The following is a 21,729-nucleotide window of genomic DNA, read 5'->3' on the forward strand; positions in this document are numbered from 1 at the left end:
CTCTTGTCTTCTTCATGTTAATTCCGTTGTGCCTGTGGAGGACCCCAGTTCCCAGCTTAGGCCTCGACTATTCTCCACGTCAACAAATAATGTCCTCCACAATCTAATCCCCACCTCCTTTCATTCATCTTTCTGATGGCAGAACCTTGGTATACAGTATAAACTCTGACATTTGACAATAGAGTTATGATTATGATAGTAAAATAATTATGATGCACATAATGCAGAAATCATTTTTTGGTAATGAACAAAGCTTTTATTGGTGGTATTGTCTTTCAAAAAATAATTGCCTTTTTTGAAAATATTCTAAGGGGAAGAGTAAAAAATAATGCTTTTATCCAGATTAACCAGATTAAAAGGTGCATATTTTATTCTGTGATTTGTCCTTCTGGCACTAAGCATAGTAAAATGATTTATGAATAAAAACATTTTTTTTGTGCTGCTCAGTAATAATTGTGTACCAATCTGTCTTTAGATGGCTTTTTAAACAGATACACTATACTGGGGCTGGGTACCATGTGATCGCTGTGGTCATCACAAAGATCAAATGGTACAACCAGGGACGGGCTGACTATTAGGAAACTGCCCGAGGGCCTGGGGTCAGTAGGGGGCCCTATGAGATGACCCTGGTACCTTTTTCATAGGCTTTTTTGAGTTTGGGCAAGGACAGAGGGGCCCCATGATCCCCTATTGCCCAGGGGGTCAGTAGGGGGCCCCATGAGATGCCCCTGGTACCTTTTTCATAAGCTTTTTTCAGTTTGGGAAAGGACACAGGGGCCCCATGATCCTCTATTGCCCGGGGGCCTCATGAGTTGTCAGTTCGCCCCTGGGTACAACATGCTTTTTATAATGTTGATCCCTCTTCTCCCCCTTACAACAGGGGAATGAGAGTGATCAAGCACTTGTGAATGGGGGCAGAATGAATGGATCCACAGCTGCAGATTCTGATTCAGTGGCACAGGGATTGTTTATTTTAAAGTGAAACAAAAACGAGAAGCGCACCAACCTTGCTCATTACCTCAGTGACCAAAATGTATTAGTTAGAAAATGGTACTCACAAACAGCGAATAAAATCAGGCATGTAAGTCCTCAAAGGGACTTCAAAGATATGGAGCCAGCGCGAATCCCATCATGGGGGTAGACACTCAGTACAAAATTACAAGTATCCTCCTGCGCTCAATACAGGCAAGGTCCCTATCTCAACAGCTGCTGTCACTTTACCTTAAACCATTAAGTAGCCAAATATATACTATAAAATAGTGAAGCGCTAAATAAATAAATATATATATATATATTAAGGTGCCAACAGTGAGTGTAAGTGCTATAGTGTTAACAGTTCCTTGTTAAACACTGGAACATTATAACCAATAGTGTATATTGAATAGAAAAAATCAAACTGAATCCATAATATATCAGTGATGATAAATAAATAAACAAACCAGTGACAAATAATCTTATATCTCCAAAAAATTCCTTCTCCTCATTCACTATTTAAAGTGAAGAGTGCTCATCAATAATAAAAGGTGAACACGTGTATACAAAAAAACTTTTTTAAGTGCATATATAAAAAATATATATATGTATAAATAATATATCATATATATATATAAATGAATAGAGTCCATTCAAGTGTAACTTGTGATAGAACGGTGGTCTTCACTTCTAGTGCTCAAACACAAATCCTCAAATGGCAGCAGTGCCTGCTCACCTCCCCGCACTGACCCTCACGTGTTCACCTTTTATTATTGATGAGCACTCTTCACTTTAAATAGTGAATGAGGAGAAGGAATTTTTTGGAGATATAAGATTATTTGTCACTGGTTTGTTTATTTATTTATCATCACTGATATATTATGGATTCAGTTTGATTTTTTCTATTCAATATACACTATTGGTTATAATGTTCCAGTGTTTAACAAGGAACTGTTAACACTATAGAACTTACACTCACTGTTGGCACCTTAATATATATATATATTTATTTAGACACTCAGTACAGCTGACGCGTTTCGAAATCCATACCTCCTTCATCAGAGCTTCATCAGAGCGTGAGTACCATTTTCTAATTAATACATTTTGGTTACTGGGGTAATGCGCAAGGTTGGTGCGCTTCTCGTTTTTTTGTTTCACTTTGCAGTATTGTTCGGGCTTCCCCAGCCTTGTTTGGAGCTGCACAACCTTTTATGCACTGATGGTCGCTTTTTCCAGTTCTGGTTCCATCCATTTGCCACCCGCCTGGGTCCTAGAGCGCAGGAGAAATCGCGTCTGGTCTATTGTTTATTTTAATCTTTTCATACACCCCTCTTCTCCTACATGTACTATATCCATGCTGTCTCCATGTGACCTGTATATTAACTGTTTCACCTCCCTTATCATGCACATCTGAACATTAACCCCTTCTTCTCCATCCTACCACTGTATGTGACCAGTACATTAACCCCTTCACTTTCTCCTTCATGTGTATGGCATGTGCATTAATGTATCTGGTGCACCATTCTCAAGCTCAGTGTTCAACCCCTGCAGTACCAGCATGTTTCTACATTTTCAAAAAATGTTGGCAAAAATAAGATCACCTTGGGGTGTCTGCCTTGGAATAAGCCTAATTTTGGTGGTTTTCGTTCATTCTGCCATTTTTATTTTAACCAAAAGTAAGGGAAACAGTTTCTTTTTCAAAATGTTTGCTTTTTTACAGTAAAAAAAGAAAAAGAAAACAGTGGTTATTATTTGCTACTAAAAGAAAGTTCTATTTGTCTGAAAAAAATGATATAAAACCCATTTGTGTACAGTGCTGCATGACAGAGCAAACTATCACAATGCTGAAAATTGAAAAATGGCCTGATAATGAAGGGATATTAAAGCCTAGTACTCAAGTGGTCAAGACTCATTACGGTTAACTAAGCATTAAATAAGAAAAATTTTGAGACACAGAACATGACCCAACTTTGATATTAACAGTTGAATAACAGCTTTTAAAGGGTACACCACTTGTTTCTTCCTTTCTTTCTTTCTTTCTTTCTTTCTTTCTTTCTTTCTTTCTCTCTCTCTCTCTCTCTTTCTTTATTTCTTTTCTCTTTTTTTTCTTTTCAAATTTATTCTTTACCCTCTTTTTCAATTCTTTCTTTTATTTTCGGTTTCTCTACCTTTGTTAATTGGTTATATGATAATACCCACACCTATTTGATCGATGGAATAATTGCTTAAACTCAACTATATCCTATTGAGGTTTCCGGTTTATTGTATATTACATTATTGGTCGATGTATTATTATGTGACTATATATTCCATGACTTTGATTCTTTTGCTACAACTCATCATGTGGGTGGATTATGTTTTCTATATTTCTGTATACTGTTTTTACAGATTTTCAATAAAAATATTGAAATATAAAGGGTACTCCACTTTCATGGAAATATATAGCAAATAAAAAAATAATATAGCATATATAATTCTACACAAGCCAATGTTGTAATTTAATGGTATCAAAAATTAAATGCAATATAGCATACTGTAAGCGTTCTATACACCAATGTACAGTGTACAAAGTGCCCCCTAGAAATATAATTTCCTACTTATATGATTGCCTCACGTATTTCCCTAGAAGTCTGCACTAAAAAGTCAAATCAAAGCCAAATCAAAGCCCTGCAATAGGAATTTCAGCTTTGGTGAGACACTCATCAAGAGTTAAGTACTTCTAAAGGGATACAGACCCTGCATCTTTTCCCATTGAAACATTGAGAGTGCCCTGGGTGATTATAATGAACCAGACCCTTCCATTCAGGAATTATCTGGCACAGGGCAATGTGAAATAATCAGTTATTTCTTAAGAGCAAATTAAGGTAGAAATCAATGTTTTCACATCAAAAGTCGAGCTACTCTTAGCACAGGGAGGGAGATATGCTGGGTGTATAAAGTATGCCCAAGGCATTTGCACAGTGGACATGACAAGTTCACTTTAAATACAAACTCATCCTCTGGATTAGGAAATCCCATGCATTGAAGCTCATAATTTTCAGTTTCATTGCATCAGAAATAGTATGAAGAACATGCAACCCAGGTTTCAGAGAACATTTCTACAATTAATATACTTGTCAGGACCCGAACCTGCAACCTCTGCTGTGTCTGGCAGTATCTATTTTTGCTGAGTCACCAGATATGCTGGACAGCTCCCTGCCTGATTCCTTAGACAAGCTTGCCATGCATCTTGTTTCTCTTAAACCTAGACCTTTTGCTCCTCCCATGAACTTCCTATTTAAGCCATACCTTCTTACTTCCTGTTGGCCAGATTATTGTGCTCTCTCTCCATCCAATATCTTGCTCTTGTCATTCCTGCTGCCGTCCATATCTTCACTACCACTCGTTACTGTTCTTTGGTTTATTCCTCTACTATGCTTCTGCTTGATCCCAACCTGCATCCCCTTGTTCTATGGCTTGTTTATTGACTATGCTTCTGTTTGATCTCTACCTGATTTGCCTGCTACTGGACCCGGGCTTGCTTACCTTCTGCAGGGGCAATCCTGAGGCCTGTGGCCTGATACTAACACCCATCCCCATCCTGAGGAGTTCTGGTGAATGCCGGTTAATGCTTAGACCCCAGACCCTAGGTGAGCCCTTGTCTTTTGCCAGGGTGACCTGCCTGTATAACTATCCTGCTGGTAGGTGGGAGCCTCTCTATTGCCATAGCTACTGGTCTTTGAGCCTGACACCACACTGTGACAATATTGTACAATTGGGTCTTTTTTCTTTTTCAATTCCCTTGCACATTATTTTGTATAGTGAAGTAAAAACGGGATCAATTCATATCTTAGTAGTCCTAATGATTCCATGTTATTTCCTGAATAGATGAGAATATAATGCTTGCAACACTCTTCTTAGAAAACAGAGCAGATGCTGCTCCTAATTAACAAAAGGGGTGCAAGCCCCTCTGTTAATTAGAACTGACTTGCTCCATGCTACATGCTATGAATGTGACAGACACAGCACAGAACAGTAGCTAGAGTTGCCTAATCTAGGTTCTTTTGCCCACTAGCCCCCCCACCCCCAGCTCAGTTGAGAGTGGAATCGAGGAGGGGGGCTGTGCAGGCTCTTCTCACATGAGCAAAGACAAGGATTTGAGCAGTCTGCTGCCAATTTACATCCCATATGATAGGCCTGACCTTGGGGGGATCTGCAGCAATTTTGTATACTGAAAACCACTGCAATTCCTTTGTTAATTAGAAGCAAAACCCAGGCCAGTTTTTATTTCATTCTGAAACAGAAATAGAAGGGGTGGCCAAGATAGAGTTAAAAAAAGGTCTATCTGCTTAAAGTATATGTAAACCCTCACCATGTAAAAAAAAACATTCAGTTTAAAATAGAAATGAAAAGTATAATATTTATGTATAGATATAAAAAACTCTATACATACATGTTCCCCTTTGTATAAGTGATCATTCACCCTCTATTCTCAGCTACATAAGAGCTCAGGGAGGAGAAATAGCAGCATACTGATCTTCCCAGCGAATGACTGTGCAGAGGAGCATGTCAGCACAAGTCTGATCATTGGAGGAGAGCATGCGGAGTTCCAGCACAGCTAGTAAACTGATCATTCTGTGTTCTCATGCCTAGTGTGGTCATATTCTAATAGGGAAAGCAGAGGGACTGACAGTAACACCAGGGATTTCACACAAAGAAAGCAATATAGCGAGAAAAGGTTACTGTTTCATACATGTATATGGTACAGAAGGCTCATATCAGGAATATGAAATGTTGAAATGTTACATATTCTTTAATGTGGTGTACACAACTCCAGACAGTTTTCTGCACCAGTTTATGTGTGCAGAAAGTTTAGTCCCCAAAATGTGTTCAAGTGTTCCTTAATGGGAATATTGCAGTTGTAATCCTATGAGGTGTCACAGGCTACATAGAATGTTGTTAACTTGAACACTCTATTAAATTATGCTTGTTTACATGTAGTGATTCTCTGTATCAACTAAAATTATCATTCAGGATTGGCTAGTTTAAAATCACAACCAAAAGCACACAAACACTATTCAAAAGTCACACATATTGACCTTTTTTATATAGAGAAAGCGTTACCTTGGGATACTGTTTAACTGGTATCAAGACACGTTCTGACAGTTTAATGTTTTTGTTACTGATTATGTCTAAGTATTTCTTTTCCTCCTCTTCCTTCTGCCCCACAGACTCCTTAAACTTTTCTATTTCTGTGGAAAAAAAAAGAGAAAAAATCATTATGTTCACCAGCTCCAACAGATCTAGTTAACAATTAACAATGTAATTCTGCATGTACATCTGCATATCTGCATATTCATATCTCTATTGGTTTTGCTATGTTTAATTGATAATGTAATTTATGAAAATTGATACTAGCCAAAAGCTATAATCTCTGCAGAGATGGAGAAAAAGTTCAGAAAATGACCTAATATATTTTAGGTTTGAATGAAATTACAGTGTATTAAATAGTAAAGATTTACGCTAGTCAAATAATAAATAGAAAATGAAAATGCATACCTCAAAATAATGCAGGCATTATTGTCGTGCTCCAGCCTACCCACTCCCATTTGTCAATAATTTGATAACCTGGGAACACCTTTAACTCACCACTTTACTATACAGGAGAGGCATTCCCAAAACACACCCAGTGTAAACAACTTGAAAATATTGCTTTCAAAATATCTGTATCAAAACACTAATCGATTACAGGAACTTCTCTTTAGTATTTCCAAAAATGCAATAATATTTATAAGGGTATTTATAAAGGGGATGCAGGCCAGGCACTATCAACCAATAAAAAACAAAACGTATATTTGTGGCAGCCTAGAGAAGAGTTGGATAGGCAGAAACAAGGTGAGATGGAAATGTGCAATTGTTATGTAGTGCTGAAAAAAACTGACCATGTTTGATAAGTCGCTTTTTTTCTGTTACACTTTCCAAAATTGAAAGAGCTGAAATATATGTAGTTTAAATTTTCTTCCAAGTCCACATACTCTACTGTCAGTTTACCAGCATTATTTGAAATCCTATATGGATTCCAGTCACTCAGAATACATGAGAAAATGGAAAACCACCTCTTGAAACTGGATCCCTACAGGGTTTTTGAAAAGCTATTTTGCTAAAAGACCACCAGTAGCATTAAGGTATAAGCTTCCATAAGTTCTCATGTGTACAGGACCATTTGGCTCCATTCAAACTACTATCTCTGACCCTTAAATTAGAAAGCACACTATGGAAGTTCAAAACAATCACTAAAACTGACCGTAGATGGATAGAATCTTGGCCAGTTCAGCAGGCACTGGCTGAAATCCAATCCATCTATGGGCAGGCTGTTTGTACTGAAGTTGATCCAGTGACTGACTTCAGTACAACCAGCCTGTTGAATTTTGTGCATGTGATAGTGGCTGGGAGCCTTCCCTGCTGGCAGAACACAATATCGTTGTGTTGATGGGGGAATTGAGAAATTTTCTTCCCCCCCTGGTGGAAGGAAAGAAAATTATATAATCTGTGGTTTGCCTAAGATACTTTTTTCCTTGTATTTTGTCAAAATTCAAAGGGGAAAGGAAAATCACCACCCTGTATTCTAATAAGTTAAGGCTTTCCTGATAGTAGATTTACTTGTAGAGCAGTGGTGTAGATTCTGGTCTTGTTTGATGGATTGATCTCCCAGAGAACTTTAGACATCCAGGGCAAATTCAGCACAAAAGTCATTTGCGCTGGATGTGGGTTTCTGCATCTATCATGTGTATACAATGCCTAAATCTATCTGCATGGTACAAACTGCTAAAAGCAAGCTAGTGTGATGGCACGTTTGAGATAAGCATCAAGGCTAGTTACCAAAGAAATTCTGCAGGATTTTGGGTAATCCTTATTATGCAGGGTTTGTATTATCATATATATCAAAGTGAGTCACATGCAAACTAATATTATTTATATATATAAAATAAAACAATGAGGCTAAATTACTAAAGGAGTTGGGAATATTCACAAGTGGATAATTGATGAAGGAGGTAAATGAAGTGAATGTTTGTGCAATTTATTGTATGAAGATTCTCATTTCCTTTAGTAAATCAGCCAAAATGAGTTCTGTCTCTTCCAGGCAGTTTTTTCAATCTCTTCTCTCAGTCTGCCCTGATTGTGTCTAGTTCACAATAGGATGTCATGCTCAGAATGGTATAACCAGCACATATTAAAACTGATAGGTCCTGTTGTAAAACTGTAAAATGTATAGTTAGCATTTTCCAGCTCAGAAACTGCAGAGTATACTGTCTGTACATTTGTACTGTTAAATTCTCAAATTGATGTCATCTCACCTTGTGATAAGAATACCATGTATTGCTGTTATTGTAAACATTGGAATCTATAGTCATAAAATGTTTTCTGAAAATAACGTATTCTTTGTTTTTAATCCAGTGTAATTTAGTATGAAAGACTGCAAGAGCCATGAACGTATAGTGTATACACATGCATACATTCCAACACTTACAAAGACTGGATTATTGACTACAGGACTGACTATAATTTCTTTTATATATGTTTAACTCTACCCACCTCTCAAAACAGTATACCCACTCTATTCAACCTACTTAAAATGTTGAAACAAGGGACAATGTCATACAGATGACAGTTGATTGTCTATTGGTGTGGTTGGGTCAATTTTACCTTGAGCTACTAAGCTGTCAGGAATGGACTCAGCACTGGTGGTGGGACTCACCTGCCGTGTGGGCTGCAGTACCAGAGCTGACCAGCGGGTGCTCTCAGCAATGGACTCAGCACTGGTGGTGGGACTCACCTGCCGTGTGGGCTGCAGTACCAGAGCTGGCCAGCGGGTGCTCTTAGCAGCCAGAAGCTCACAATCAGCCAAACCTGGGGCTGATTGCAGAAAGGTGTATTTAAGGCAGGACCAGGCCTGTGCTCTGGGCCTTGGTGTATGTTTTCCCATGAGCCTCTGTACCTGGTATCCTGTGTTCCTGCTTCGTTGCTGACCCGGCTTGATTCTGACCTCTGCTGACCGTCTCCTGTTGAACCCCTGGCTTGCCTGACCATCCTTCTGCCTGATCCCCTGTACCGCCCTGTCCGTGAGTTACTGAACCCGGCTTGTGACCTTGACTATTCTCTGCCTGATCCTTTGGTACCTTGCTGCCCGCACATTGCTGACTTGGCCCGTCTGACCACGCTAACTACTCTGCCATCCATCCATCCTGCACGGATCCAGCCGTACCTGCACATACCTCTGGCGGATCCCTCTACCACTAGCAGGTGTACTCAGGGGCCGTGACCTGGTTCCTGTCTGCTCCAAGTCCATCCCCACCATCAGGGGCCCTGGTGAATAAGCAGGCTGGGACTTAGACTCCGCGCCCTGGGGAATCCTGTCCTGGGGACCACTAGAGGTACCACCAAACGGTCATTACAGAACCCTACGGCCGGCCTGACCGTTCCACCTCTCCAGCCCTGACTACGCCTGTGTTCCTGCACCTACTAAGATTAGTGGAAGGTTGGTTTGTTCACTGTGCGTTTATATATATATATATCTGGATGGCTAATAATAAACTGTATTATTATACTATTCCTGAAACCTGCGTTTCCCTGTGTCAGTCCACACCTTTCTGGTCATTCCTTGATTCCTGACATAAGCACTGTAAAGACTTTTCAAAAAAGAATACATGGAAACAGAGTTAAACATATGACAGACCAAAGCTCCATCTGCTGGCTTCACTTGAAAATACTAACTATTGAGGGGCGTGGCTGGAGCAGAAGCTGAATGGCTGTATATCCACACAGCTCTGCTGTACTCACAGTGCCAGCACACAGCAGCGGTGGACCCGACACTCCAAAAGTGAGAGGAGAGGCAACAGCCCGGAGACCCTCAGGGAGTTGACCAAGAAGAGGAAAACTGAGAGGAAACTCCTGAAATTAACAAAGTTTTTCTCCCTCAGCCGGATCACAGCAATCCCCAACATGGCAGCAGCAGCTCAGGATCCTCCTCCTCTCACGCAGCACACAGGCAAGTCTCTGCAGCTTCTCCTGTGACACCTGTTAAGCAGAAAAACAGCTCTATCTTACTGCATCCTGTCTTCTCTGCTTTCTCTACTTCCGCTATTGAGAGCCCAGCAAAATCTAAATATAGAATGACAGATATTAACCCACAGCATGCTGTAACAGATTCTCACACTAATACTTCACATTCTGCATGTCATTTTTCAGATCCAAATTTCCTACTACTAGTCAGCCTATTTCTGATACATTAATGAAGGAGATACTCCTTTCATAAAGATCATCCATACAGTCAGATATCATTAACTCTATGCAAAATATCAAATCAGAGATTAATGATCTTGGGAACAGAGTTGACCATGTTGAAACAAAAATGGGAGAATAAGCCAAGTCCTTTAACACCCTAGTAGACACCCACAACAAAAGGGATGAAGAAATGAAATGGCTCAAAAATAAAGTCACAGATCTGGAGGATAGATCACAAAGTAACAACATTACAATAAGAGGCATTCCAGAATTGAAAAAACCTGACCAATTGAGAGCATATACCCAAGAGCTCTTTTGTGCCCTCCTACCGGATGCTACAAACACAGATCTGACCATTGATAGAATACATCTCCTTCCAAAACCCTACTATCTGCCAGATAAAATACCTCTAGATGTCTTAATGAGAATTGATTTTTTTCATGTCAAAGAAAAAATCATGGAAATTGCACGCAAACCCCAAAATTTTCCTGCACAATTTTTACTCTTTACAGCTTTTCACATATTTATCTAAAGATACCATGCAACTCAGGAAAAATCTCCTCCCAATAACAAAAGCTCTATGAAACCACAAAATTATTTATTGTTGGGGTCACCCCACTTAATTGATCGTCATCAGAAATTACTCAATCATCACAATCAACAGCCTAGAGGAAGGTCTGCAATGTCTTAGAAAGTGAGACATTTTCCCAGAAAGCAACCCACAACATTCTACCACCACCAGAGCATCTCCAGAGTGGAACCTGGTCACTCAACAAACGCCAAACATTGATCTTATATTTGCAATCTTATCTCATGGTCCCCACTTAGATGTAATTTCCCATGTTTAAGCAAGGCACTTAGGGTACTAACCTTACCAAACAACCTACCTGTAAGTATGCCTGCCAATGGCAAGATCACTTGTTTTGTTTTTGCCCCAAAAGTACTACGCAATTTTTATTGCATTCGGAACTTGGCTAAGATCCTATTTTTTACTGATTTGTCATCTGTTCAGTTATCTGTATTTGTTTATTTTTTTCCTTTTTGTTTCTACTATTGTGTAATTCCTGATAGTCTAAATGGTTTAACTAACATGTGCATAAAAATGTATTACTGCTTTTGGGGCCACTTGGTTAAGCCCTGATTAATATCAGTAAATATATCTATTTAATGGGTATAAAAATGATCTCTATTAATGTCAATGGCTTGAATCATCCAACCAAACGTACAAACATGTGGAAACAAGCATTTAAAGATACATGTGATATACTCTGTGTTCAAGAGACTCATTTCGTGGATTCGGCCCCTCCTAAATGCTCACGCAAAAAGTTTTCACATGTCTATACTGCCAATGTCTCTGAAAAGAAGAGGAGTACTCACTGCCATTAGAGATACACTAAACTTTGTTCTTCATAAAAATATCTCAGACCCCGAAGGCCGGTACCTGATTCTTATATGTATTCTTATACTGTACCGCGCTCCAATATTATCAACCTTTTGTGATTAACCTTTTTTGGTTGTGTGAATTTCTTAATATACCACCTATAATCCAATCATTACTTACTTCTATGGTGCTTAAATATACAATTAACATAAATTAATTTATAAATATGAATTAAAAAATTATATGTGATTATAACAAATATTAATAAAAAATTAATGAAAAATTGGAATGTCAATTCTATGTGAATAAAATAATAAAAAATTAATAAAACATTAAAAGAAAAAAAAAAAAAAAAAGAAGAAGGGAATGTCAATTATTTTCTTTGAATTTGAGATGGTGTTGTTATTCAATATAGTTAATGTGATAAGTCTGTGTTGGCAGCTTGAACCTCTCCCTCGTCTCCTCTCCTCTCTCCTCAGCTCAGGACACTAATAATTATAACACTAATAATAGAGTAAGTTAACTCCTGGTGGCTCACAAATAACTATTCTATTAAAATTGATTCTTATATGTACTATAGGTAATACAGATTACACTATTGTAAATTCATATGCACCTAATACTCATCAAAAAAGATACTTTACCAAGCTCTTCAAACTAATCTCCAAAAATCGTTCTGGTTCCCTTATACTATGTGGTGACTTCAACCTCATAGTTGACAGAAACCTAGACTCAACAAAATCTCAAAAAAATACTACTCCACCCCTATACCCCTTTCTAATAAATGAAGATGTCTATGATGTTTGGAGATGTCAGCACACAGGTGAAAGAGATTACACCTTTTTTTGGCTAGACACCAATCTTATTCGAGAATTGACCTTATATTGGCAGATAAATGGCTACTGCAAAGTGTTATCACATCAACCGTAAGCAATATAACGTGGTCAGACCACGCGCTGATTTCAATTACTATTTGGGTTAACCACTTATTGAAACCACACAACCTCTGGCACATAAATTCATCCATTATAAAAATCCCCAACAATGACTTGATAATTGAAAAACATCTTAGGAGTTCTTCCCTATAAATTCGCAATCTGTATCAAACTCTGGCACCCTTTGGTGCGCTCACAAAGCATATATATGTGGTATAATTTTACAAATGTGCGCTAAAGCTAAAAAGCAAAGAAATAAACAGCTTAATGACTTACTACAGGATATTCGCAAACTAGAAACGCAAAATAAAGCCAAACTCAATCAAACCACTTCGAATACACTCTCCAGACTAAGGAACGAATTACGCTCTTTACTAATGTACTAATTTTATAGAAGTACGCATAGATTAAAACTCAACTACTACTCTAATGGAAAAAAAGCAGGGAAATAAATAGCAAATAAAATGAAATCCATGCATACTAGAACTAAAATACCATATCTTATCAACCCAAAAGATAAAACTAAAATCACTAATCCTCAAGAAATATAAAATTAATTTGCTAGTTACTACGATTTGCTTTATAATCTAATTCAAGAGAAATCTACTTTCCAACCTTCTATGGAAAACATACAAGCATTTTTATCAGAAATTTGCTTATCCACTCTTTCGAAATCACAACTAAGTATCTTAAACTCCCCTATCGCAATAAATGAAATAAACAGAACAATAGAAAAACTACCCAATGGCAAAAGTCTGGGATCAGATGGATTTTCCAGTGAAGAATATAACATTTTCAAAAATACCCTCATCTAAGCCAACTATACACTGACACATTTTCTTCTGCCTCATTACCTTCCAAAATGCTACAAGCATTAATTGTAACAATCCCCAAATCAGGTAAAGATCCAGATAACCCACAAAATTTCAGGCCTATTAAATACTGATATTAAGATCTACGTTAAAATTATAGCATGCAGACTGGCCAATATACTCCCAGATTTTATCAAGCCTGACCAGTTAGGCTTTACTAAAGGTAGACAAACATCTGGTGCAACCCGGAGACTAATCAACTTAATTCATTATGCAGACTCACATAAAATTCCCTCTTTATTACTTGCTCTGGACGCCGAAAAGGCTTTTGATAGGATACACTGGACATACTGTACATGTTCCAAGTACTGCATAAATTTGTATTTTCAGGAACAATTATTAATTTCAGCACTTTACTCAAATCCTTCCGCCCAAGTCTATGTATCTAACATGCTATCCAAACCATTCTTAATTACGAATCGTATCAGACAAGGATGCCCATTGTCGCCAAATTTTTAACCTATCAATTGAACCTATTGCTGAAACTATAAGAAACAATCCAGATATACAGTACATGGCTTATATAGGTAAAAAACACCACAAAATAACGCTCTTTGCAGATTACATAATTTTAATGCTAACTAACCCCTCTACTTCTTTAGCAGCAATTCAACAAACTCTCAACAAACTCTCATACATATAGTAATATTTCATATTATAAAATAAATGCATCCAAATCTAATGTCCTAAATCTGGGTGTAGATCACATTCTAAAAATGCACCTCGAAAACAAATTTCCCTGCATCTGGAAAAATGAAGCCATTCCTTATCTTGGAATATTGTTGACAAACAAAACCTCTGACCTAGGAACTCTCAATTATTCTAAATTCATTCCAAAAATGCAAACCCACCTTAATCAAATGGCTAAACATGAACTATCCTGGTCTGACAGACTGGCCGCATTTAAAATGTTCATATTTCCACAGATTTTATATCTATTTAGATCAATTCCAATCCCAATTAAATCTTCATATCTAACAAAACTACAATCTATGCTTAAAAAATACGTTTGAGGAAATATGAGACCAAGATGCTCACATAACATATTAGTCAAACACAAAAAAATAGGAGGAATGGGATTTGTTGACATTAGGGACTATCACAAAGCATCATTATTAGACCAACTTAAACATTGGTTTATAATGGAAGAGGATACAAAATGGGGTAACATTGAAAAAACTCTAGCCTCTACTACAGATTTAAGCGCCATACTACTAGTGAGCTCATGGCAAAGGATTCCCACTAGTAAAACAACACCAACTATACAAGCCTCAATTTAAGCCTGGAAATCCTTAAGCTCCATGTCTATAGATCCTCTTCGAATAAGTCCTCTTCCTATACCTACAACAGCTTTAGAAGTCGTAATCCCTAGCATAGATATCTTGAATTGAAACAATACAAGATATTTGTGTTAAAAACGACATAAAAATTTTTGAATCCCTTATGAAAGTATTTAACCTCCTCCCTTCTGAAAAATCAACCTATACACCAGTGGCGGATATATATATATATATATATTATATATATATATAACTGTAAGCTTCACGAACAGAGCCCTCCTATCTCCCTCTTGTCTCCCTTTATATTGTAAAATACTGTTGTATAAATCCTATATACTGCATATATATATATATATATATATAGTATATATCTGTATATAGGGCTTTCTTTTCTCAGCGGGAACGCGGGGGGAACACAGTTCTGGCACCTCCAGCACTGAATGTATGTAATGGCAATGTGTGCTGCGGTGTGCTGCAGGGTCTATTGAAGTTGACTGCTGAGGAATCTATTGTCACCAGTGGGAATCTATTTTTGCTTGGGGGTCTATTGTTGCTGAGGGGTCAGTTGTTGCTGGGAGGGATCTACTGTGTAGGGAGGAGTCTATTGTTGGTGGCTGCTGGAGGGCCTACTGATTCTGGCTGCTGGGAGATCTGTTGTTGCTGTTGTAGGTCTATGGTTGCTGGGGTAATATTTTGTTGTGGGGGGTCCATTATTGCGGGGGGGGGGTCTATAGTTGTATGGGGAATCAATTGTTTCTGGCTGCAGGGGATCTACTGTTTTTAACTGCTTTTCTTGTTATCACTTACACATTACATACAAATTACTTAGCACCACAAAATTATATTTGGTTCCGTATTCTTTGAAAGTGGGGGGGGGTGGAACCAAGGGATGGTGCTTGGAGGTGGGTGGGGCGGAGACAAGGGGTGACTTAAAAGGTGGAGAGTTCCTGCACCTATTCTCTGAGAAAAGAGCCATGTTATATACTATATATATATATATATATATATATATATATATATATATATATATATATATACATACACAAAGCCAATAGCTGATAGCTGTGGAAATGTTCCTATGGTACACTGACCTACGTGTCTGATGACTGCAAAAGGGTCCTTAATATTTCTAAAATAGCTAGTATACACAACACACAATTCTTTAGCAAACTAAATATTATTCAGTTTGGGTTTACAGCTTCTTTAAATCACAAAAAATGCATACTAATCAATTGTGGTTTGTTAAAAATGATTTTTACATTGTATATGGATCCATGGGCCCAGCTGTGTAAGACCATTGTGTTTGCACTGGTCAGCATATTGTGAGGGTACCCATAAGAGTAATTCCAATTCAAGTGTCTGCTCCTAGAATCTTCTGTGGAAGACTTTTGGGCATTTTTCCTTCCAAATAAAAGTAATAAATCCCACAGGGTTAAGTCTCATAAAGAGCAGAAAAGCTGTATCCCTCACAATGATTCATGAGGGGAGCCACAGTTGCAAACAAAGGAATAGTTACAGCCATCCAGGTGAAAAAAAACTTTAGTGTTCATTTTATCTTAGTGTATTTTCCTGGTATGTTCAGTCTGCCATACATGTGAATAACTTTACTCGGCCATTTTCTTGTAATCAACAATGTTTGCTTACATCAGCGTTCACCCACACATGCGCATCCATTGTATTTCCTGAACATAAACATTTCACATTTGGAAAATACCTTGGACATGCATGTACCAATGAATAAAAGCATAAGTGTTTACTGGAATATGCAGTTCAATTTTGGGCACCAATTCACAAAAAAAACATTGGGGAACTGAGAAAGTACAGAGGAGGGCAACCAAGCTGATAAGAGGCATGGAGGAGATCAGCTATGAGGAAAGATTAGAGGAACTGAATTTATTCTCTCTTAAGAAGAGGAGATTAAGGGGGGATATGATCAACATGTATAAATACATCAGTGGTTCATATAGTGAACTTGGTGCAGAGTTATTCACCCTGAGGTCATCACAGAGGACAAGGGGGCGCTCTTTATGTCTGTAGGAAAAGAAATTTAATCTCCAAACACGGAAAGGTTTTTTCACAGTAAGAGCTGTGAAAATGTGGAATAGACTCCCTCAAGAGTTGGTTCTGGCCAGCTCAGTGGATTGATTTAAAAAAGACCTTGATTCTTTCTTGGATACACAGAATATAACTGGATACTAATATTTATAGGTAAGGTTAATCCAAGGAATATCGATTGCCTCTCGAAGGATCAGGAAGGAATTTTTTTCCCTGCAGAAGCAAATTGGATAGTGCTTTGCTGGGGTTTTTTTTGCCTTCTTCTGGATCAACTGTGGGTATAGGATTATAACTTTTTTTTTCTTTTTTTAATGATTGAACTGGATGGACTTTTGTTTTTTTTCAGCCAGACTAACTATGTAACTATGTAAGAGCTTAGCCAAGTACAGCCATTCACTTGTATGACAGGCTATATACAGCATGTTTGGCTTCCTGGGCATGGGAAAACACAGGGGAATTATGCCAGGCTTCTAAAATGTCTCTGTAAGCCCCATGTGCATGGGTTTTTACAAACAAAGACCCTACATGTATGGGGTTTAAAGAACTTGCTATATGTTCCATTTAAATAATTACAGTTATTATATTGCATAATGAGAATGTAAAAACTTTAATTGAAAATCTTCTTTCAACAAATTCATTTTTTAATATATTTTTGTCTCTAACCCCAACTTCCACATAATTAAATAAATATGTTATTGGTTTTAATTTGAAAATGTACATTAAAGAAAATAATGTCAGCAGAAACATATTACTACAATTAAGCTTGTACAGCTAATATTTTCTAAGAGCATTGAAGGAAAGATATTTATTTAGCAAAAATTTAATTTAATTTACATTTGTAGCCAGACCCCCAAATTATTTAATTACTGTTTAATTTAATTACTGTTTAATTAATGTTATACTATTATATTATAATGGTATATTAAATATTATTAATATTTTAATATTGTGTAGAGAAAATAAAATGACAAGCAGAATTACTTACTACCCCAAGATCATCTCTATCAAACATTTTCAATGCAAATCAGCAGAATGCTGCTGATTTTGCTTAACAGAAAGAATTCTTGTATTTGGGAAAGCTGGAGGTGGCTGAGCAGACTGCCAGAAATATATCACAGATATTTACTTAATAATTCAACTATTAATGTAATAGATAATAATTTAACTTTTAAAATATCTGTAAGACAAAAGGTTTTCCTTGTTTTGGATACAGTAAGTAATGTTCTGACTTTATCAGGTCCTTGTAGGGGAGATTTCTCTCACTTCCTGTCCCAGAAGGAGAAAGGAAGTAAGAGGAGATTTCCCCTCTTAGACATTTGTCTTCAAAACAAGTAGCCCCAATGGAACATTTCCCCTAACATCTCATTCATGTGGCAAACTCCATTTCACCGGGATTCTATTAACACACACCAGAGCTTGGATATTCCACCAAACCAAAATTTAGGCAAAGCAGCTGTAAACACAAGTATATACTGTATATCTACAAAACTCTATACAGCGCTATTGATTTTTGTGCATTAACATATATATAAAGAATAAAAAAATTATATTCAAAAGTGCAATATTATGCAACAATGTGAATAAATAATGTGTCCTACAACAATTTCCAAGCTTAATGCTCTTTAAAAAGTGTCTATGCAATAAAGTGCTTTCTTCAAACAGATTGTAAACGTTGTGCCCTTAGTGCCTCAGTGATTCTCCACCACCTACACAGAAAACTCACTAGATTTATATGACTACCTGCCACAGCTTAGTCATAAACTGCTTAATATGCAGGGGTTTACACTATCCACTCCTCTTTAGGGCCAGCTATTTTTCTCCGCTTATTGATATATGAACTCATGCGGCATAGAGGAAAAGATAGAGTTAGATCGGCATAGTGTAAAGACTTTAAATCTTTTATTATTCAAAAAAATATTTCCACTATGCCTACTCACATTAAAAGGTGCATTGCCTTGCACTGGGGTATATGCATTTTGTTATAATACATTAGAAGTGCTTGGGTACTGCTCAATGAGATGGTACCTTTATTGTCACCTTCTGACTACAAGATCTGACACTTCATGAGGTCATTTCCTGTTGTGCCATGACACAGCATTTCATCAACCTAATATGCTCTCAATAAGTATATTTCCCCTAACTTCTCATTCCTGTGGCAAATTCAAACATTTCACCAGGATTGTGGGCGAGAATAGTGAGCATGATCTCCCCAGTAGGGACACAAAGATCATTAAGAAACAGACAGATTTCCTAACTGTTCTACATTCTATCCAAAACTAAAAAAAAAATATTTTTCTTTGCATACAAATTAAATGAAACCTTAAATACAAGGGCTGCACTTTGTTTACCTCTGAAAATATGTGTTGCCTTTCTCTGGCTTCAATAATTTTAAAGATAATGACCAAGAAATAGCATGCAGATTAGGATAGTAAATGAACAAATGAAACAATGAATAATTTCACAGTACAGGCAGCTCTTGAGGTCAGGGATGGCTTGTTGAAAAGATCTTTTACTGCTTGTTAAGTATATGTAAATCTTCAATGTCTGGGCACAAATACATTTAAATAATTATCATACTTTTCATTAGATAAGGCTACTAAGGTTTACTTACACAGGTTTGTGCTTACAAAAATAAAGCATATAAATAGAAAATCAACTAGAAAACTGGTTACTGGTCACTTTTTAAGCACTTGCAGTCTAATTAGGTAATGGAAACATTACAAATATAAAACATTGATAGGTTAACCTGTAAGTATTTAAATAAAAAACATGACAACAACATGTACCTGCTTACATTTAATGCCATTTAGTTGATCCTGTCAAGACTGTTTATTCCCCTTTCTGCAGTGATACTTGTTACATACAATCAACTAAAGACAGTTTCACTTTATCTACAAAGGACAGAAGTTGTTTGCATCTCTATTCCACAGATTTTAATCAGTGACAATCTGTACTTTGTCTCTGGCAGGTTTATTCCACTTTATTAAGTTATACATTGACCACTTGAGGACTGGCATGTTATACCTCCTGTTATACCTCCTTCCTGTTGTCCAGGTCATATTTCAATTTTTGCCACCGTAATACATTAACTGACAATTACTTGGTCATGCAAAACTATGCCCAAATGAATGTTTTATCATTTTCAAGATAGATAGAACTTTCTTTTGTTTTTATTTAAAAACTATTATGATTTTTTTATTATTTAATATGGGGGTAAAGCTTTGAACTTTTTGATTAAAAAAAATTGGGAAAAAACAGTTTCTTTTACTTTTTGTTAAAAATAAAAATGCCAGAATAGTACATAAACTCCCCAAATTACCCTTTTTAGAAAGTAGACACCCCAAGATGTTCTCATTTGTTTGCCAAAATGTTTTGTAAATGAAGAATCATGCTGATACTGAGGGGGTTGAATACTGGAGGGGAAATAAGGAGAGTTTTATTAATGAATCAATTCTGAGGGAAAATAAAGACTGCAATTCAAATTGAGGGGGTGGGGCTGGGTTCAAGTGCCATTGACCACCAATGTTGTAGGATTGTGCTGGGGGGCGTTAAAGTTCCACTGACTAAAATGAGGGGGGAGGGTTTTTAAAATGCTTTTGATCATCAATGATTGGTGGATTGTTTTGGGATGGGGTTTGGATCATTGACCACCAATGATTGTGGGATTTTTGTTTTGGGGAGGAGAGGGGGACACGTTTTCTGGGTTTATCTATTATATCTAGCCATTGCATACAATGCAATTTCATCCTTCAGGGAAGTTTCTTCATTTCCAAAAAATGTGGCAAAAAAGGAACCCTTATGGGTGTCTACTTTCCAAAAATTTAGTAATTTTAGATGTGTTTGTAATTTCCTGGCATTTTTATTTGATATGTTTTATAACAGAATGCAAGATAAGTATATTTTATTCAATTTTATTTTTCCTTTATACAGTAAATAAAAAGTGATGCTTAAATAACACCAAAAGAAAGCTCTATCTTTAAAAAAAATAACAATTCAATTGATTATAGTGTTATATGACCAAGCAATTTAAGTCAAACTATCCCATCACTGAAAACTGAAAAATGGACTATAAAAGAAGGGGGTGTAACATACTGGTATTAAGATGGTTAAGATTATTGAGGTGGTTAATCAATGCTTGAGCTTTGTCTTGCCCCTCTTACCACCATGTGTCCCTCTTAACCACTAAACATGATGATTTACCTTCCTACACAATGGGAACAGTAGCACAAAATCAATATGCGTGCTGGAAAATTATTATAATGTGTACAACCTTCCTATACAATACCACCATGTACATATAACATACCTATGAATAAATACTGTAAAAAAAAGTTATCTTGTGTTGGTCTTTTGTGCTGTACATTCCCCTAATTGTGATAAACGTGGCTCCCCGTGTGATCCACCACCAAGCACATTAGACTCTCATCTTATTACCTGTCCTATAACTACAATAGGTCAAAATGTGTCTTTCCTTTTATGGGGCAGAGGGATGCCAGGTTGTTCGCTGCTGCCCTTTGCTGGAATCTTACATCACCATGTATCCTCTGTATTCTCCTGTCTTTCCTTGACTAATATTTTGTTTCCAAAGATGATAAATATATTTCTATGTTGTTCTTTTGTTGTACAGCACTTTGTTGCAGCACTGCAGTTAGGTTGTATACAGTATATATATATATATATATATATATATATATATATATAGTTGGTGGTGTGTGCAAACACATAAGTTTGCGAGCAGCAGCGAAAGGCGTTATTTGGTCACAGTATTGAGGAGATTGAGCAAGGGTTTTTTCACTTTATGAGTAGGACAGAGCTTGACTATGGATGCTTTAGCTAAAATTTGCATAATAAGGTGCTTAGATTTTGAGGTTCCCAGGACATTCTGCAAATAAGCTGAAAGGACAAGCTTCAAGGGGCCAGTTTACCAAGACCATACACTCATTTTCCACTTTATTATGTACACCTTGCTAGTA

General features: G+C 37.0%; 1 protein-coding gene across 5 annotated transcripts in view; it reads right to left on the bottom strand.

The window, feature by feature from the left end:
• Positions 1–21,729, bottom strand: part of KHDRBS2 (KH RNA binding domain containing, signal transduction associated 2) — a 457,209-nt gene that overhangs the window by 373,613 nt on the left and 61,867 nt on the right. For all 5 annotated transcript variants that reach the window (XR_016313303.1, XR_016313304.1, XR_016313305.1 and 2 more), the window contains exon 2: positions 6,076–6,203. Coding sequence is in view for 1 of the 5 variants with exons in the window: in XM_089681314.1 (XP_089537440.1) it covers positions 6,076–6,203 (128 nt within the window). In the remaining 4 variants the exon portion in view is untranslated. The remainder of the gene's footprint in view (positions 1–6,075; positions 6,204–21,729) is intronic.

Source organism: Staurois parvus, unplaced genomic scaffold (assembly GCF_062004578.1).
Source record: "Staurois parvus isolate SC_StPar_1 unplaced genomic scaffold, SC_StPar_1.0 ptg000264l, whole genome shotgun sequence".
Classification (NCBI taxonomy): domain Eukaryota; kingdom Metazoa; phylum Chordata; class Amphibia; order Anura; family Ranidae; genus Staurois; species Staurois parvus.